Genomic DNA, 21,261 nt, shown 5'->3' on the forward strand with positions numbered 1-21,261 from the left:
AACTCGGAATCTTGGGATTAGTAGCCCATGCTCTTAACCACTATGCCATATGGCGTAGTGGTTAAGAGCGTGAGCTACTAACCCCAAGATTCCGAGTTTGATTCCAGGCAGTGACCTGAATAATAATAATAACATAGAAAAATACCTTATGAATGAGAACCCAGGTTCAAAATTTCCCCAAGATACCTGATGAAGACTGGAGGGCTTATCAGCCGAAACGTGTTAGCAACAAACAAGATGAGGACAAATATCTGTCAAATGTAAATAATGTAAATAATGACATAATATTGTTATGTAGGAGAGAATAAGTTATTTTATGTTAACTATGATTTTCTGTGGTAAATTTGTGAAGTTGTTTAGTTATCTGTGTAATAATTATGTAATATTGCATCCTGTTAGAGCATCAGAGAAAATTCCAGAATTATGCTATGTTGTAAAATGACGTCTTATATGGAAATTACTATTTATAAATCTCACAATGTGAGATATTTAGCAACAGTACTTTGTAGTAAAGATTGTTTGCCAACATAACATGGCAGTCTTAGTTTAGGATGAATGTTGCTGTAATTTAGCCCTAGGAGATATCATCTCCTGCTGGCTATACGATACGATTTGTGTCCTAAAATTTTGAACAAGGGAATCTAGCACCCCCACCCAGCTCAAAACAAAATCTGTGTATTGCGATTTCCAGGTTATTTCCCTTCATCAGCACAGAATAACTGTTTGGCTAGTGGTGGCACTGCCAAATTCCTGTTCGAAATATATAGTTTTCAAAGTGACAACTAGTCACTGATCTATAAATTAGAAAATTGCTATTTGTAAACCTCACAACGAGAGATATTCAGCAACAGTACTTTGGAGTGAAGACTGTTTGCCAACATAACATGCCTTATATGGTCAGGTAATATACAAAGTGTGGGGTGCTTAACTAGCAGCTAGGAAGCTGATTGATAAAGAATAAAGTTCTAGAAGTTATGAAGTCATGTGACTGTTTAGAAGATTCTAGATTAATGCACGCATATATAAGGAGGGCCTAGTCTCTGTGTGCTGGCAAATACTAAGCAAAAGTCAGTCAGTGTGAAACCAATTAACAAAGAACCATGTTACATAAGACACTTAGTTGTGTATGATTCTTCTTCTCTGGGCAAGTTGGTTTGTTGGGCTGGTCTGCGGTTTCCCTGCCACTAACTTTTGCTGTTGGAACCATGTTGGTACAGAAGGGAGGCCGTATTTTGCAAGAATATAAACAGCTTCAACATGTGTCAAATATATGTGCTACAGTTGCAGTGTCACTGTCCAAATATCCCTGAAAAGTTAAGAATAGATAAATCTACAATATTCTCAGGAAATTGAGGATTGTAAGAAAAAAACTTTGTTTTAAATAAACATTACACAAATGCAGCCTATGTACTGCAGAAAAGAAGCTATCTTTTACTTGTTTCAGTCATTAGACTGTGGCCACGCTGGAGCACCACCTTCAGGAATTTTAGTCAAATGAATCAACCCCCAGTGCTTTTTGTTTAAGTCTTGTACTTATTCTATTGGTCTCTTTTTGCCAAACTACTAAGTTACAGGGACATAAACACACTAATACTGGTTGCCAAGTGGTGGTGGGGGACAAATGGACACAACACAAAAGACACACACACAATGGGCTTCTTTCAGTTTCCATCTACCAAATCCACTCACAAGGCTTTGGTCAGTATGAGGGCCAGTTAGGTGGTACTGGCATTGACCATGCTCAAATGGTGCTTTTTATATGCACGGGAGCCAGTCAGGCAGCACTGGCAAAGACCACACTTGAATGGTGCAGGGGACCAGTCAGGTGGTACTGTCATTGACTATGCAAAAATAGTATCCAACAAAATAGTAATTCATCAGCTTCTTACACACACACACACACCTGAACAGTTAAAAATGGGAAGTTGGTACCTGTATCGTGACAGTAGAGTGATATAACATTTCTTCTTTAAGAATACATTGGAAAGCTGAGTTTACAGAGCGGAGTTGCAAGGAGATGAAATTTCCACTTGTCTCCGATATCCAAGTCATGTGGTGGATGCTGCCCTACCCCTGTTAGAGTGTAAGAAGTTAAGGGCCAAAACACTTGTCGAGGGTGGGTTTGTTCTCTGAAGACCTGCAGTTCAGCTCTCTTGAGATTCTCTTACCTCTGATACGCCAGAAACATTTACTTGGAATCTTTTTTTGTTGCCTTATTTTGGAGGATTATGTTGAATGGAACCAAGCATAGAATAGAAATGTCAAACTGTCTCATTGGTTGACACAGAATAACAAGGAATGTTGTTGGCTAGCAATGTAATTGTGGTTTGAAAAAAGAATTTTGGTGGGGGAGTGACACTTCGTGGAAGAGCCAAAAATAATTTGTAGAATTGTATAGAAAGTATGAGTGCATAAATGTGCGTAAGTGGAAACACAAACACACACACACACACACACACAAATGTGTAAAAAGTAACAATTATGTTGGCAATTGCATTTGTGCAAAAATAATTGTAAAAGGAAGTAACTTGTAGCAGTTAAGTGTATTTTGTACGTCTTTAAAATTGAAGATAAATAGTGAAAAAAAAAAAAAAAACAATTACAAAAAAAAAGGTAATTTTACTCCAATTTTTGTGCATTTTGCTGCTTCTATCAGCCATTTGGAAAAAAAATAATTGCTTAGTATGAAGTTTGAAGCATGTCTGCAAAATTCTAACATTTCTGATCATTTACTGAATCTGTGGTCTTCTTGAAACAAAATAAATAATTTCTCATTTAACCAGAGCTTACAGTGAAGATTAGGGTTAGCATAAGTGGGGGTCAACCATAGAATTTTAAATGCCACAGATCCTTTTTCATTGTTTTAAATGTGTTTGGAGTTGTGGCTAATTTTTTTTCAGGATTCTTTAAATCTTTGCATATTGTACCCTGATATATTTAACCCTTTGACTTATTTCGGTTGTTATTGTCAAAATATTGAAACATTTCGTACTTTCAGAGCTTCTTCAGGTGCTTGGAATTTGTGCCAATGTTCTCAAAGTGTTCAACTGGAACCTTTATTAAATCTGGGTCTTTGGTTATTTTCATTCTGTTCTTCATACCTGTGATGTTCTTTTATTATTCTCCTCCTTGAAGAGTTATTTGTTGGTTCCACTTGAGCTAAAATATATACTCTTTCGATTGACCCCAGGATTGAAGTCTTGCCTACTTCCTAACTGGCATTCTATTGATTACAATAACAAGAGTTCCAGGCCAAAGCTGCCCCAGGTGCCATTGTCTTTCAGCCATGGTTTCTACAGCTGGATGCCCTTCATAATGCCAACCACTTTGCAAAGTATACTGGGTGCCTTCTATGTGGCACCATCACCAGTGCTTTTTGGGTATTAGAGGATGAAATATGAGTGACAAGAACATTGACAGGGCAGGGCCCCTCATGGACAAGCATTACGAAGGTGGTAACTGGAATTTCCTAAACTACAATAGAATTTGGAAAAGATCATATATTGACAAAAACCAACATCTCTTTCATCTCATGAAGATAAGGCACTTAAAGATATGAAAACAAGGAAAGCTCCTGGTTCATCAGGAATCACTACCGAGATGCTCAAAATATTTGGTATGGTAGGATACAGGCTAGTCACCTGCATAGTTAATTAGGTCATTCAGGAAGGTGTAATATCCAGTGACTGGAGTAGCAGCATAATTGTTTACTGCTACAAAGTTAAAGGTGATGCATCAGATAGAAGCAATTATAGAGGCATCAAACTGCTGGAGCCGCTGATGAAAATTACAGAAAGAATTATAACCCAATTAATTAGGAACAGAACTAGGCTAGAAAAAAGTGCAGTGCAGCTTTTGCCTGGGGAGGGAGCACTACTGATGCTATTTTCATAGTCAGGTGACTGCTAAAGAAATACTTAAGCAAGAATAAACCATTGTACCTGGCATTCATTGACCTAGAGAAAGCCTTTGATAGAGTACCCCCACTATGTGATATAGTGGGCTCTGAGGAGGCTAGGGATAGATGAGTGGCTGATGAAAACTGTGCAGGCCATGTACAGAGACACTGTCCATAAGGTGAGAGTTAACCATGAGTACAGTGAAGAATTTGGTGTATAAAGCTCTGTTTTCAGTCCCCCACTTCATCATTGTCTTTCAAACCATAACAGAGTTCAAGATGGGAACTACTATGTGCTGATGCTCTGCCCTCATAGCAGATTCTATATCAGAACTAATAGAGAAATTCTAGGTGTGGAAGCAAACCCTAGAATCTAAGGGTCTTATGGTTAACTTAGTAAGCAAGAAAACAAACAGGACCCTACTGACTTCAGGTAGATGACCATCCTTGATTTGAAGGAAAGGTGTTGGCAGGAATTCCATAAAGTGCACCCAGTGTAAGCTATGGACAGACAAGAGGTGCAGTGGAATAACAGGAAGGTTATCAGAGAAAGTAGTGTTTGTCTGTGGAAGGTGCATGGAAACTATCGAAACTACAGATACTTGGGAAATGGATTTTCTCAAATGTCCTGGAGGTTCTTTGGAGGTAGTGGACAATTTCTGCCACCTAGGGAACCTAATTAGCTGTGGGGAGAGGCTGCACAGAAAGTGTAATCACTAGAAATAAGAATAGGATGGAGAAAATTTGAGAGAACTTTTACCTCTGTTGGCAACCAATGGTTTCTCTCTTTCTGAGTGAAAGGAAGATTGTATGATGCGTGTATACAAACAGCAATGCTATGTGGTGGTAGTAAGATGTGGGCCCTGAATGCAGGGGACATGTGAAGGCTGGAGAGAAATGAAGTGAGTATGATCCACTGGATGTGCAATGTTGGTGTGTGACAGAGTGCTAGTGTATTGAAGGAAAAGTTGTGCAAGAGAGAGATGACTGTGCTGGTTTGGTTATGTGATGTGTATGGCTGTCTTAGATAGTTGCATACAGACATGCCAGTCACTTAACCCATTAAGTCTCAGGGTACTTAAATTTCTGAATATTACTTTTAAATTTTTACAGGTGATTGAAAATACGTTAAAATGAAAAAAATAATTATTAAAACTCCTTTACTTCAAGTAGAAATGAAAATACTCGGTGTCCTATAACTAAGACACTGAGACAATGTGATATAGCTTATTCAATGTTCTCATTTAGTGTCCTGTTTATAGGATAGCAGAAATTAATGGGTTAAAGTGGATGGAGCTTATGGAAGGAGACCCAGAAAGACATGGGAGGAAGTATTGGAGGCCAGTCTTGAGGCACTGAGCCTTATGAAGGAGATGACTAAGGATCAAGATATCTGACACTGCTCAATAAGACCCGTTCACCACAGCAGCAGTGTTAAGGCCACTGACCCCAGTGGGAAAGAGGATTAACCTGTGAGAGTCCTACGGTGGTGCCACATAAAAGCACACACTGTAAGGTGGTTGGTGTTAGGAAGGGCATCCAGCTATAGAAACCAAGCCAAATCAGACTGGAACACGGTGCTGCTCTCCTGCTTGCTGGCTCTGGTCAAACCATCCAACCCATGCCAGCATGGACAAAGGACGTTAAAGGAGGTTGAGGGAGATCTCATGTCTTTAAATGAAAGCATACATTTAACTCCATTTTATTATCTCACTTATGAATTAAATAGTTGACTTGATTTAATAAGATTCAACAAGTTTCTCTGAATGGCTATTGTTTGACCCTGTTCAGTCACGATTGAGCAGATTTGTGACATTTTCTTACATTATTGTTTTTAAGTAAGTATTGTCAGTTTGGTGATTGTAGTTAATGCTTGTAGAAAAATAGGTTACTATGTAATTTCTTTTTAATTTCCTTGTTTACTTAACCAATTATTTGCACAGTCATTTCATAGTTTTAAAAACCATTTTCTAAACTTTTTTTTCAAGAAGCCTATGAAATTGGTAAAGTTTTAAATGCTGTACACATTCAAATTAAACTGTACCATTCTTATGAAACTGAAGGTTACTGATATCAAACAGACTTCGTAGTTAGAAAACTGTTCATCAAACCATTTACCCTTTGATTACTGTGTAATGCAATGAAACAAAACTGCTGAAAAAAAAATATCTGAAATAAAATCTCACTAAATTTAATAATCCTTGATATTATTTTTAAAATATTTTTATCACTCCTGCATTTATTTCTCTCCTACAATAAGACCCCCCTCCCCCCCAACTCCATGGACTATATTACTACAAACAGCCAGGATTGTTTGTCTTTCATTTCACACGTAATGTTTATTTAAAACTTCTTTGTTAAAAGAACCATGGCACACTTCTGAAAAGCAAACTAAATTTGTTGTCAAAATGTATTTACAATATTTTGATCTTTCTTTTAAATAGAGAGAATGAATGATATCATTACCTCCATCTTAGCAAAAGTGGGGGTATTGTTTTCAGTTGTATTTGTTTGTATGTGGACAAGATATCTCAAGAACCACTTGATGGATTTGGATGAGACTTTCAGGGATGTTTGTCCTCGTGACTGGCACAAACTGATTAGATTTTGGGATCGATTTGGTACCAGACAAAGATTCTGGATTATTTGTTATGTTTACTTTGCATGATTACAATCTTATGTTGACTTTCAAGTCTTTCTTAATTATCTCCCTTTAGGTTGTTTCCAAAATTTTATTTTCATTTCTTTATTATTAATTTTACTCGTCTCCCTATCTTTGTAGAAACTGATAGATAAAGAAATTAAACTACATAAACAAAAGGCAACAAAACCGTTCAGAAGTTAAATAACACTAACATATTTTTATAATATTTGTATTACACATACATATTAACACTTTACAAGTATACTTACATATGTACACACATCTATACATTGATCTAAAACAACAGGAATACGAAAGGAAGACCAAGCAAAAGGTCTCTCTCTTTACTCTTTTATTTGTTTCAGTCATTTGACTGCAGCCATGCTGGAGCACCGCCTATAGTCGAGAAAATCAACCCCAGGACTTATTCTTTGCAAGCCCAGTACTTATTCTATCGGTCTCTTTTGCCGAACCGCTAAGTGACGGGGACGTAAACACACCAGCATCGGTTGTCAAGCAATGCTAGGGGGACAAACACACACACACAAACATATACACACACACTTATATATACACACATATATATATATATATATATATATATATATATATATATATATATATACATACATATATACAACAGGCTTCTTTCAGTTTCCGTCTACCAAATCCACTCACAAGGCATTGGTCGGCCCGGGGCTATACCAGAAGACAGTTGCCCAATTTGCCACGCAGTGGGACTGAACCCGGAACCATGTGGTTGGTTAGCAAGCTACTTACCACACAGCCACTCCTCTCATGCTATTCATTTAAAAATTCCTGAGTAGAACTTATTATTACCTCCACCTCTGAAACTATTTTGAATGGTGAATTTATTAATTTTGGCTTGTATTAGATAAGGATAAACTATTTATTACTGTTACTAAATTTTCTACAGCCACATTCCAAGACTACCATTGGGATCAATCAGATACGGGACAAGGATTCTGGATTATTTTTCAGTTTTTCGACATAATTTTTGAGAGCAGTCAGGTTCATTTTTGGTATTCTCGTTTGTGAGAGCAGTCGAGTTTATTTCAGATATTCTCATTTTAAAAATCATCTCTGGCTAATCGTTGAGAGGATGTTGGTGTTGCCTTGGTGGTGGTTTGTGCTCTCTGAGTGATCTTGTTTATATTATCTATTTAAAAAATTTTTTTTATTGCCCACACGGGACAAACAAAGGGATTAAGTCGATTGCATCGACTCCAGTGTGTAACTGGTACTTATTTAATCGACCCCGAAAGGATGGAAGGCAAAGTCGACCTCGGCGGAATTTGAACTCAGAACGTAGCGGCAGACGAAATACGGCTACGCATTTCACCCGGTGTGCTAACGTTTCTGCCAGGTCACCGCCTTCATTGTTATTATTATCATTGAGTGAGAGAGCAGAACATGCCATCCAAATTATTATGGTATACAAATATACAAAACCCAATATACCCATCATGACTACCTGTCTGATAAGGGTACACCAGGCACATGCATGGCATGGTGACCTCATATCAAGATAAACAGTGCATAACCATGCAGGTGGGGGGCTGTATAGTCATGGCTAGAATGCATAGGTCTTGTTGTCCAAGGTTGATAGGGAGCTAAGCAACATAAATGGCTGTAGCAAAGTCTGAACTCATAAACTTCTTGTCACAGCTTCTCCTCCCCAGCCATTGCATCATGCTTGAGGCAGTGAAATGTTTTGTGGTGAAGGATTCCATAGTTCAAACAATGAGTGAATAATCCTACTAACATAGAAATGATAAAGATATCAACAGACACAATGAGAGTTCAAACTCTTATGAACTTTTCAGCTTCTGCTAGTTTGTCACTTGTCATTGACCTCCTGTGGAGATCTTGCCCCAATACCTTGTGAATGACAAGCAGTGTTCTTTTTCTTTTGCTTGTTTCAGTCAGTAGACAGTAGCCATGTACCTAATCATGACCACTTGGGAACCATCATGAAAAGTTTTAGGCTGTGTGGTAAGTAGCTTGCTTACCAACCACATGGTTCTGGATTCAGTCCCACTGTGTGGCACCATGAGCAAGTGTCTTCTACTATAGCCTCGGGCTGACCAAAGCCTCGTAAGTGGATTTGGTAGATGGAAACTGAAAGAAGCCCGTCATATATATATATATATATATATATATATAATACAAATAAGAAAATGGAGAAACAATTTAGTTTGTTCATCAGCTTTCGGATATTAGAATGTTGAATTATTTATTCATTTAACAAAAATGAGAACCTTAATAGCATACATATATACATTATATTTCAATACATATAAGATAAGAATACAATTATAAAAATCATAATATAAATTATTGAAATCATATATATATATGTTTGTATGTGTTTGTTCCCCCACCATTGTTTGACAATCGACATTGGTGTGATTACCTGTCTGTAACTTAGCAGTTCAGCAAAAGTGACTGGTAGAATAAGTACTAGACTTACAAAGAATAAGTCCTGGGGTCAATTTGTTCGACTAAAGGTGGTACTCCAGCATGGCCACAGTAAAATGACTGAAACAAGTAAAAGAATGAAAAAAAAATAATAAAAGAATGAATCGACTCAATACCTGTTTTTTTTTTTTTTTAAACCTGGTACATCATATTCTTTTGGTCTTTATTGCCAAACTGTTAAACCATGGGGACATCAAAGCACCAACGCAACTGAATCAGACGAGAACAAATGCAGTTCAAGAAGCAAGAAGCACTACTGATGCTATTCGCATAGTCAGGCAACTGCAAGAGACTAGTGAAGAATAAACCATTCTACTTAGCATTTGTTAATCTCGAGCAGGCCTGGCCAACTTGGATTATATTGCAGGCCAGTTTAACCCTTTAGCATTTAAACTGGCCATATCCAGCCAAAAATATTCTACTTGTTTTATGTTCAAACTAGCCATATCTGGTCTCTCACACCAGCCCTACAATACCGTTTAAAAAATTAACAGCTACCTCATTAAAATCTCATAGCTACAAGATGATGCATGATTAGTTCAAAACAATGTAGATGAAGAAGCATTAATTTTGACAGAATAATGCGAACACTAAAGGGTTAATCACAGAAAGTATTTTGAGGGCTGCTTGTATACTGACCGGATTGAAAGCATTTTGCTTTCTCATGCTTTTATTACAATAATGAATGAATGATCGTTGATTCAATATGAAATATTATCGTTGCAAAAACATTGCTATCTTTATTTTTTACTTTTCATTGCAATCTTTAATGTTTGATAAAATTTCTAAAATGTTTGTTTGAATAACCTCATTTCTAGAAAGTATCAAGCAGACTGCAAGATAAACGTCTGTGTGGCCCACGAACCTTAGGATGGCGAGCCCTGATCTAGAGAAAACCTGTGTTATATAGTGGGTACTGAGAAGGCTAGGGGTAGATGAGTAGCTGCTAAAAGCTGTACAGGCCATGTGCAGAGACGCTGTCATTTAGGTGAGAGTTAACAAGTATAGCAAAGAATTTGGTGTACAAGTAGGGGTTCATCAAGGTTGAGTCCTCAGTCCCTTCCTTTTCTTCATTGTCCTCCAGGTCATAACTGAGGAATTCAAGACAGGCAGCCCCAGCCCTCGTAGCAGATTCTATATCAAACCTAGAAGAAAAATTCTAAGTGTAGAAGCAAAACCTAAGGCCTTAGTATGCTAGAAAACAGACAGGACCCTACCCACTTCAGGTAGGTGGCCCTGTTCGATTTCATAGAAAGGTCTAGGCAGGAACTCAATACGGTGTACCCAGCGTAAGCTGTGGACACACAAGAGGTACAGTGGTTTGATAAGGTCATCGGAGAAGCTAGTGTTTGTATGTTGAAGATGCACAGGAGCCATAAAAACTATAAAGACTCAGGAAATTAATTTTCTCAAATGCTTTGGCAGCTCATTAGAGGTAGGAGATAATTTCTGCTACCTAGGGGACCATAGTAGTAGTGGGGGGATGGATGGAGAGTGTAATAGCTAGAATAAGAACAGGATAGAGGGAATTCAGAGAGCTGTTACCTCTGTTGGTCACGAAAGGTTTTTCCCTCCAAGTGAGAGGAAGATTGTATGATGCATGTATATGGACTGCAATTTTATGTGGTAGTGAGATGTGGGCCCTGAATGCAGAGGATATGCAAAGGTTAGAGAGGAATGAGGCTAGTATGCTCTACTGGATGTGTAATGTAGGTGTACATGTTTGACAGAATGTGAGTGCTTTGAGAGAGAAGTTAGACATAAGAGGAATTACATTATTTACATTTGATGGATATTTGTCCTCATCTTGTTTGTTGTTAACACAATGTGTTGGCTGATATACCCTCCGGCCTTCTCATTCCTAATGTATTTTTCGATTTTGTTGTTGTTATTATTGCCATTATTATTATTGGAATCGAACTCGGAATCTTGGGGTTAGTAGTCTGTGCTCTTAACCACTATGCCATATGCCCATAGGCAATTATGGAGTGAATTTTAGGGCTTGTAAAGCTAATATTTTCCTATCCTTCCTTAATAATAACAACATCGAAAAATACCTTAGGAATGAGAACCCAGGTTCGAAATTTCCCCTAAGGCACCTTTTGAAGGCTGGAGTGTATATCAGCTGAAACGTGTTAACTAAGATGAGGACAAATATCTGTCAAATGTAAATAATGTTCAATCAGAATTGTCTGCAATTAGACAACTAAATTGGAATTCTCTTTTCATAATTAAAACAGTGCCCTTCTTTGCTGCTCTCTGATGTCTTTGACATTATCCAGAAGAGAATTTTATAACAAACATGCAGTGTTTTCACTCCTCATACTCTACCATCAATATAACAGACTCCATTGTTTCAAAATATTTTCTACCTCAGCATTATCAGAACTCCATCCACTTACTCTCTTCTAACTGCGTCTGTCTGCTTCCATAAGTTTGGTACCGGACATTATTATAAGTGGATATTCACACCAAACCTCCTGCTTTTCTTCTCTAACCACTTCACCCCAAACTTGTCCTGTGTGGGAATGGTTTTCATGTTCTTTCTCTTTGAATGAATTAATAAAAATTTTGAAAAAATTGTATTTTCAAATGTTTATTCAACTAAAACTGGTATATCAAAATATCCTTTCTATTCTTTGCAGGTCCCATCCTGGGTATACATTATTAATGCACTGGGAGTTTTTATATACCAGTCTCTCGATGCTATTGATGGTAAACAGGCACGGCGTACATCAACTAGCACACCTCTTGGAGAATTACTTGACCACGGATGTGATTCCTTATCTACAGGTAAATTATGTTATAACCACCTTACACGCTTCCCTGTAAAGGTATGGTTTACTGTTGAAGGATTGCCTTATGTCATTTGGAAGGGGAACTGGAACTGTTAATTTAGAAAATGTTCTGATTGGAATGTCAACAGAAACATTGGGTCTAAAACTGTACCTGTATAACTTTGTTTGTTGGCCTAGTTGAAAGTTAGCCTGAAAACAGGGTTTTATGGGGAAGAATTTCATCTTTAACTGTTTAGCATTTAAAATGACTATTATTGATGCTAATGTCAGGATTTGAGGTGCCATAAAATGTGTCCCTGAATGTGTGAAGAACTGGTGAGCAGGCAGACCGAGTCTAAGACATTTACTCCTCATGGACAATTACACCTGGGGACAACAGATGATGATTTAAAACTTTTTAATATATTGGAGAAGGGGTATTAACCAAGGAGGGGGTAGTTGTCCAAGGGGGTATTTGTCGTTGGAGGGAAAACTTGTACTATTTGGGATGATTGTCCTGGGGGGTGATAATTGTCCTAATATGGGCAGAACTGTTAGCAGACAAAATTGCTAAGCAGCATTTCATTCATCTTTACATTCTAAGCTCAGTATTTATTTTTTCTAAGCCTAGTACTTATTCCATCAATCGCTTTTGCTGAACTGCTAAGTTTCAGTGACGCATAAACACACAATCACTGGTTGTCAAGCAGTGAAGAGAACAACTACAAGCACAAAGACCCCCCCCCCATCCATATATATATATATATATATATATATATATACGACAGGCTTCTTTCAGTTTCTGTCTACCAAATCTACTCAGAAGGCTTTGGTCGGCCCAAAGCTGTAGCAGAAGTGGGACTGAACTGGGAACCATGTATTTGGGAAGCAAGCTTTGTACCACACAGCCATGCCTTTACCTAAAATATTACTGCAAAGATATTTTTAATGAAAAAAATCAATGATGACTTCTAAAGTTCTGACCTTTGTTTAACGAGTGATGAGTTTGTGCGAAGGCAATGGGTTCACATTGATATTGTTGTCAAACCTCTAATTGAAGCTCATTAGAAAAAGAAATAGATATTTCATTTCCTCGTTATTTGATGTAATATATACTTGAGTAAAATCTATAAGCGATGGTTTTCTTAAAAATAATGTAAGAACAGATGAGGTCTCGGGTTTGAACTAAGGCTCTTCTGACAAATTAACCCCCCACACTACCCCTTAGTCCCCACTCAATCCCAACCATCATGAGTTCTTTTCAAATTTCAGTTTATCTTTGTTACTTCTTGATCTTTTACTTGTTTCACTCCTTTGACTGTGGCCATGCTAGGGCACCACCTTGAGAGGTCTTGTTGACTTGGTTCCAGTACTTAATGATTTTGTTTTTTCACTGAACACCTAAGTTACGGGGACACAAACACACCAAGGCTGGTTGTCCAGTGGTAGTGAGAACAAACAGACACAAAGACACACGCACATCTATATATGTATACGACGGGCTTCTTTCAGTTTCCGTCTACCAAATTCACTCACAAGGCTTTGGTTGGCCCAAGGCTATATTAGAAGAAAACTTGGCCAAAGTGCAATGCAGTGGGACTGAATCCGGAACCATATGGGTGGAAAGCAAACTTCTTACTACACAGCAATACTAGCGACCTATATATCTGATAATCTGAAGAAAATTTATCAGCAACCAGAAAGAAGTGAATTTATCTAGCATGAGAGAATCAAAACAACACTTTCAGATATCCGTTACCATGAGATACTTATCAAATCAATTGCTAAAGTATTAGTAGTGTTTGTTTTTCTAACTAAACCTTACCAAGGAGTAAATCAATAGTATTTCACCATCACTGGATTCTTGGAAACAGGACAGAACTATTTATAACAGTTCTGTGTGATGATTATAAATTCAGTGATGGCTCTAATTCTGTGGGTCCAGCTCATTGTAAAGTTTAGTATTTATTCTTTTCTATTTTAGGCACAAGGCCCGAAATTTTGGGGCAGGGGAAGTGGGGTGGTACAGTTGATTAGATCGACCCCAGTATGCAATTGGTACTTAATTTATTGACCCTGAAAGGATGAAAGGCAAAGTCGACCTTGGCGGAATTTGAACAGGCAAAATACCTATTTCTTTACTACCCACAAGGGGCTAAACACAGAGAGGACAAACAAGGACAGACAAACGGATGAAGTCGATTATATCGACCCCAGTGCGTAACTGGTACTTATTTAATCGACCCCAAGAGAATGAAAGGCAAAGTTGACCTCGGCGGAATTTGAACTCAGAACGTAGAGACAGACAAAATACCTATTTCTTTATTGCCCACAAGGGGCTAAACACAGAGAGGACAAACAAGGACAGACAAACGGATGAAGTCGATTATATCGACCCCAGTGCGTAACTGGTACTTATTTAATCGACCCCAAGAGAATGAAAGGCAAAGTTGACCTCGGCGGAATTTGAACTCAGAACGTAGAGACAGACAAAATACCTATTTCTTTATTGCCCACAAGGGGCTAAACACAGAGAGGACAAACAAGGACAGACAAACGGATGAAGTCGATTATATCGACCCCAGTGCGTAACTGGTACTTATTTAATCGACCCCAAGAGAATGAAGGCAAAGTTGACCTCGGCGGAATTTGAACTCAGAACGTAGAGACAGACAAAATACCTATTTCTTTATTGCCCACAAGGGGCTAAACACAGAGAGGACAAACAAGGACAGACAAACGGATGAAGTCGATTATATCGACCCCAGTGCGTAACTGGTACTTATTTAATCGACCCCAAGAGAATGAAAGGCAAAGTTGACCTCAGCGGAATTTGAACTCAGAACGTAATGGCAGATGAAATACGGCTACGCATTTCGCCCAGCGTGCTAACGTTTCTGCTAGCCTGCCACCTTAAGTTTAGTATTTATTGTTGTGCTCAGATTTAAGTTCGTGAATTTGCAGAACTGTTATCACATCTGGCAAAATTCTTTGTGGAATCTCTTCTGGCTTTATGTTCTGAGTTCAAGTGCTGACTTTACTTTCATCCTTTTGGCATTGATAATTGCACAAGCACCAACTGACCACCGGCATCGATGTAATCGACTGGCTCCCTAACCCCAAATTTCAGGCTTTGTGCCTGTAGTAGAAAATGGAACCCTTCCATAGGTGAAGACTAGCCCAGTTCTCACTGCCCCCCACTTAGGTAAAGTGTACCCCAAGTTATCAGTAACTGAGTTATCAGTTGATGTTATGAAGAGTTTCCAGCATTGCAGTGGATTTCGAAGATCTTGCAAACCCACTGAGTTCCTCCTGCAGTTTCTGTGTGGCACAAAGCATCTCTGGTGTTTATTTCATCCACTTATATGAGGGAAACTCAGGAAGACCTGGACGGAGTATTGAAAGCTGATCTCGGGACACTGACCCTCATGAAGGGAAAGACAAAGAACCAAGATATCTTCTTGAGAAGGCCCATCCACCACAGCAGAATTGTTAAGGCTCCCCTCACAGTTGAAGGGGTTTTTCCCTTGCAAGGACCCCATACTGGTACCATGTAAAAATCACCTGTGCTGGTGCCACATAAAAACGACCCCATGCTAGTGCCACATAAAAAGCACCCAGCACAAACAGTGGTCGGCGTATGGAGGGACATCCAGCCATAGAAACCATGCTAAGTCAGACTGGAACCTGGTCCAGCTTGCCAGCTCTGATCAAACCATCCAACCCATTCCAGCATGGAAAATGGAAGTTAAATGATGATGATGATGATCTCAGATTTGCATAATAGGATGATTGCATTCTTTTTAGAAAGTTCTGCTGGTGAACTCATTGACCATTGAATTCTTTCCTTTATTCTTTGCTATATTTAGCAGCACGACAGCGTTTCATTGCTTATTTATGATGTCGAGATACAGCAGAGGAGATTTCTCATAGCAGAGAACAAGATCATTGACATACATTGATGGACTTTGATATTTGTTATCTATAAATCTTTTTAAAACAATTCATTCACTGTTTAACAGTTGGACATTTATTCTCCTTAAATAAAAACAATATCTCATTCAACACAGTTTTTAATTCAGATTTCTCACTAAAACTAAACAGGACAAGAAATAACAAGATACCTGTTGCTTTAATTTAGTCGAATGTTTTTCCTAATGCTAACAATGTAGGTGTAACCCTGAAGCAAGTAGAGTGTGGGAAACAGACATCTTTGCCTACAACACAACACTGCTAATAAAAGATTATCGTGTTCCAGGGTTTCTGCTTTACACTTAGAATGTTTCTACCCACAACTAATCCATTTGGTTGTCTTATTATTGACATGGTTCAAACTGGGAGCCTTCATTTCCAAAGCAGTTTTAATTACGTTTTTATTGATAAATTTACTGATGATATAGTTTTGATTAATGACTAAGATTTATTTAACCATAATAAGACATACAATCGTCAAAATGGAAGCTAATGAATATGTACATAATTTAACAGTTTTTCACGTTGTTGAGCTGTCGATATTCAATGAATATATCAAAGTCTGGTAAATTATCTCATTACTGTTTCACTTCAATTTTTACAATAGGTGCACGGCAACTGTATCTCGACAGGATTATCCTGTTGATTTCCTTCTGTGATTAGTGAGAAATTGAGAGGAAATATTTAAATTTAAGAGAATGGTAGGGGGGGGGGTCAGTGATTTAGAGGGGAGGTAGAAACAATAAAAACAGTAGAGTTAACAAATGGTTTGCTTATAAATTCCTGTCTGGATCAGTTTTGCTTTTCATTCCTTTGGCATCAAAATAATAAGTACCAAGGCCCGATCAAGTACCGATATCCATTTAATTACTTTTTAATGTAGGATCTCGTGTTATGTAAGGAAATAAAATACCATGTGATTTGTCTGCAAGCTGTTCAGCTTTCTCTTCTTCTCCCTTCCTCATCACCATTTAACATCCATCTTCCATGCTGGCATGGTTGGATGGTTTGACAGGAGCTGTCATGGCCAGGAGTCACACCGGGTTACATAGTCTGTTTTGGCATGGTTTCTAACAGCTGGATGCCCTTCCTAATGCCAACCACTTTACAGAGTGGCACTGGGTGCTTTTTACATGGCACCATTGCCAGCTCTTTTTCATACAGCACCATCATCAGTGCTCTATACGTGACACTGTCACCAGTGCTTTTTACATGGCACCTGCTTTTTATGAAGTGAAATTCTAATTCCAAACACATCTGTTACTTTAAAGCAAAAAGTTTGAATGAACAGAACATTGATTGGTGTCGATTGCAGAAGATTAATCAAAGATTCATCATAATCTTTATGTGTCAATGGGTTAAAATCTTTTTCTTTTTCAAATGGAATTTGTAGTTACTTAATAAGTGTGCCAGAGAGAGTTTTGTTATTTTTTATTTCATATAATAAACAATCCATTGTATGACTTATTATTATTGGGGAAACTAATGGAAGAATTGCCACTGAAATTATGAAAGGGTCATGCGTTTGATATGCTTTCAATATAAGCTTAGAAAGGATTAACCCTTTTTTTGCCAATATTCTACAGACTCTTGTAATGTTTTTCAGTTGTAAATTTCTGATGTAGCTGTGTGGTAGGTTTGCTTCAGAACCAAGAGGTTCTGAGTTCAGCCCCACTTCATGACACCTTGGGCAATTGTCTTCTATAGCCTTGGACGGAGACCAAAGTCTTGTGAATGAATTTGGTAGATGGAAATTGAAAAGAGCCTGTCATGTACATATAATAAGTGTGTTTATGTGTGTGTGTCATTGTTTGTCTCCCACTACAGCTTGACAACCAGTGTTGGTGTGTTTATGTCCCTGTAGCTCAGTGGTTTGGCAAAAGCAACCGATAGAATAAGAATCAGACTTCAAAATTGCTAAGTATTACGGTTGATTCATTTGGCTTAAAATTCTTCAAGGTTTTTGCCCCAGCATGGCCGCAGTCTCATGACAGAGACAAGTCCTAGATAAATGATGAAACCAATGTTATAAATATTGTTTATTACCGTTTATGCAGCATGAAAGCTTTTTCCTCAATTTCTGCTGTCATAACACAACCATACAACTGACATATTTTAATTTATTTCTAAAAACAAGAACAAATTTTCGTGGCTTCTTTTATTTTTTGCTTGTTTTTTTTTTAATTATTTTTTATTTTATTTTATTTTTAATAATTTTTAAAATTTTATTTTTATTTTATTTATTTTTTATTATTTATTATTTTTATTATTTTTTATTTTTATTATTATTTTTATTATTATTTTTATATTATTATCTATAGAGAAGTTTTTATCAAGTTTTTAAAAGGCCTCCTTTTAAATACAGTTTATCTCATACACTTGTACGTAAGGTGCGGCTGCTGTTTGACAGAAATATCAGCTTTATATCTTTTATCGTTTTTATCTTTTACTTCTTTCAGACATTAGACTGAGGCCAAGCTGGGGCACTGCTTTGTACAGTTTTTAGTCGAATGAATCGATCCGAGCCCTTATTTATTTTTTTTTAAGGCTTGTATTTATTCTGTCAGTGTCCTTTGCCAAACCACTAAGTTCCAGGGGCATAAATATACCTATTTCTTTACTACCCACAAGGGCCTAAACACAGAGGGAACAAACAAGGACAGACAAATGGATTAAGTCGATTACATAGACCCCAGTGCGTAACTAGTACTTATTTAATCGACCCCGAAAGGATTAAAGGCAAAGTCGACCTCGGCGGAATTTGAACTCAGAACGTAGTGGCAGACGAAATACCGCTAAGCATTTTGCCTGGCGTGCTAACGATTCTTCCAGCTCACCGCCCTAGGGGTATAAATGTACCAACACCCATTGCCAAGTATTGGAGGTGGACAAACAAAGGCACACATGCATATCTGAAAGCTTTTTCAGTTTCCACCAACCAAAGACACTTGTTCAAGGTGCCATGCAGTGGGACTGAACCTGGAACTGTGTGGTTGGGAAACAAACTTCTTACCACACAGCCACATCTGTGCCTAATATGTATATTAAATGGAGAGCAGGAGAAAAAGAGAGAGAGAGAGAGAGAAAGTGTGAAGCAAGGCAGATGGAACGCTGGAACCTATGAAATCAACAATTTGTGTATACATGCTTGAGGTCTGCGAGATGAACTGATGGATCCAGTCCTTATTTAAATAGATATCTTTATCTTTTATTTCAGTCATTAGGTTATGGCCATACTGGGGCACCGCCTTGAACAATTTTTAGTCAAATCAATTGACCCCACTTCATATTTTCTTTTAATGCTTTTGCGGAACTGCTAAGTTACAGGGCTGTAAACACACGCACACACAGCGGTGGTGGTCAAGCAGTGGTGGTGGTCAAGTGGTGGTGGTGGTCAAGCAGTGGTGGTGGTCAAGCAGTGGTGGTGGTCAAGCAGTGGTGGAGGTCAAGCAGTGGTGTTGGTCAAGCGGCAGTAGTGTGGTCAAGCAGGGACAAATACAGGCACAAGACACATGTACACATAACACACGTGCGTGCACACATACACACACACACACACACACAAACTGACTTCTTTCAGTTTCTGTCTACGAAATCCACTGACAAGGCTTTGGTCAGCCTAAGGCTATAGTAGAATATGCTTGCTCAAGGTGCCACACAGTGGGACTGAGCCTGGAACCATGCGGTTGGGAAGCAGGCTCCTTCCCACACAGCCACATCTGCATCAAAATGAAGTGAAAACAAGCAAAACTAACTGAAACATCAGTTTTAATGCTCCTTCAGTATTTTGCTTTTAGAATCCTTTTATCAAGAGAATAGAAATGGCAAGTTTGTGTCTTTTGCTCAGTCATAGTGATAGAGTGGATTCAACACGAGTTTAAAGTGCAGGTCACGGTTTCAAATACAGATCTCAGTTACAAAGCAACAAAAATATTTCGACACAAATGAAATTAAAATGTTGAAGTGAAAGTAAAGGTTTTTGTGTCTTCTTAAATGGCTTAAAAATATCTTCCATGCTGCAATTGTTTCTATATTAAAATTATATTCATATAAATGGACAAACAAATATATTTGTTTGATGTTGCCCATATGATTTTATGTGTTTCTTTTTTGTTTTGTTTTTTTCAGTGTTTGTGACAATAGGGATCTGCATCGCCCTCGAGCTTGGTCACCACCTTAACTGGTTCTTCTTTAACTGCTTTGCCATTATGTTCCTTTTCTATTCAGCACATTGGCAGTCCTATGTCTCAGGCACACTCAGGTTCGGAATGTAAGTAAGGTTTTTATACTTGTGGCTGTGTGTGTGCACGTGCGTGCACGTGTACCGTAAGATTTCTTTTCTCTTTGTATTGCATCATCATCATCATCATCGTTTAACGTCCGCTTTCCATGCTAGCATGGGTTGGACGATTTTGACTGATGGCTGGTGAACCAGATGGCTGCACCAGGCTCCAATCTTGATCTGGCAGAGTTTCTACAGCTGGATGCCCTTCCTAATGCCAACCACTCTGAGAGTGTAGTGGGTGCATTTTTACGTGCCACCGGCACAGGGACCAGTCAGATGGTACTGGCAATGACCTCGCTCGAATCTTTTTACACATGTCACCGGCACCAGTAAGGCAACTTTGGTAATGGTAACGCTCAAATGGTGCCCTTTTATGTGCCACCGGCATCGACCCAGTTGGCTGCTCTGGCAACAATCACGCTCGGATGGTGCTCTTGGCACCCTACTAACACGGGCACAAGTGCCAGTAAGGCGACGCTGGTAACGATCACACTCGAATGGTGCCCTTTTATGTGCCATAGTGCCTCTGTCCTATGCTGACATGGGTTGAATCTAAGGACCATGTTGTGCTCCCGTGTCTGCTTTGGCATGGTTTCGATGACTGGTTGCCCTTCCTAATTCTAACCCCCCACTGCATGTGCTGGGTAGTTTTTTTGCAGGGCACCAGCACTAGTGAGGTCCTTTCTATTACTATTGTTGTGAGGCTCCTGATGCTGGGAGAGGAATAGAAGGGTCGACTGTATCAGGTACTCAGAGCATCTGATCTCTGGAAGGACACAGGACTTCAAAACAGGTGGCAGGTTGAGGCTTTTGACTTGTCAGGATCAGATACTTAAGAAAGATTTCCAGGTGGGGCCTTGATTGGGTGGACACACCACAAACAAGAGCTTGAAAATTTCATGCAAGAGAAAAACATGAGAAAGACAAAAAAGAACAAAAAAAAACTCAGAATGAAACAAGGCAAAAAGGTGGGAAAAAAAAAACGAAATCAGTATTTATCTTGGCATGGTTTTAATTTGTTATATTGGTTTCAACTTTTAGCACAAGGCCAGCAAACTTGGTGGAGTAGAGAAGTTGATTGTATCAACCCCAGTACTCAACTGGTACCGATTTTAATCAACCCTGAAAGAATGAATGGCTAAGTCAACCTCAGTGGAATTTGAAGTCAGAGTGTAAAGCTATA

General features: G+C 38.5%; 1 protein-coding gene across 1 annotated transcript in view; it reads left to right on the forward strand.

Annotated features, from left to right (window-relative positions):
* LOC115211826 (cholinephosphotransferase 1) overlaps positions 1–21,261 on the forward strand; it is a 53,789-nt gene that overhangs the window by 16,548 nt on the left and 15,980 nt on the right. Inside the window, exons 2-3 of the mRNA XM_029780535.2 lie at positions 11,690–11,837; positions 19,922–20,063. Of these exons, the coding sequence (XP_029636395.1) occupies positions 11,690–11,837; positions 19,922–20,063 (290 nt within the window). The remainder of the gene's footprint in view (positions 1–11,689; positions 11,838–19,921; positions 20,064–21,261) is intronic.

Source organism: Octopus sinensis, linkage group LG5 (assembly GCF_006345805.1).
Source record: "Octopus sinensis linkage group LG5, ASM634580v1, whole genome shotgun sequence".
NCBI classification, from domain to species: domain Eukaryota; kingdom Metazoa; phylum Mollusca; class Cephalopoda; order Octopoda; family Octopodidae; genus Octopus; species Octopus sinensis.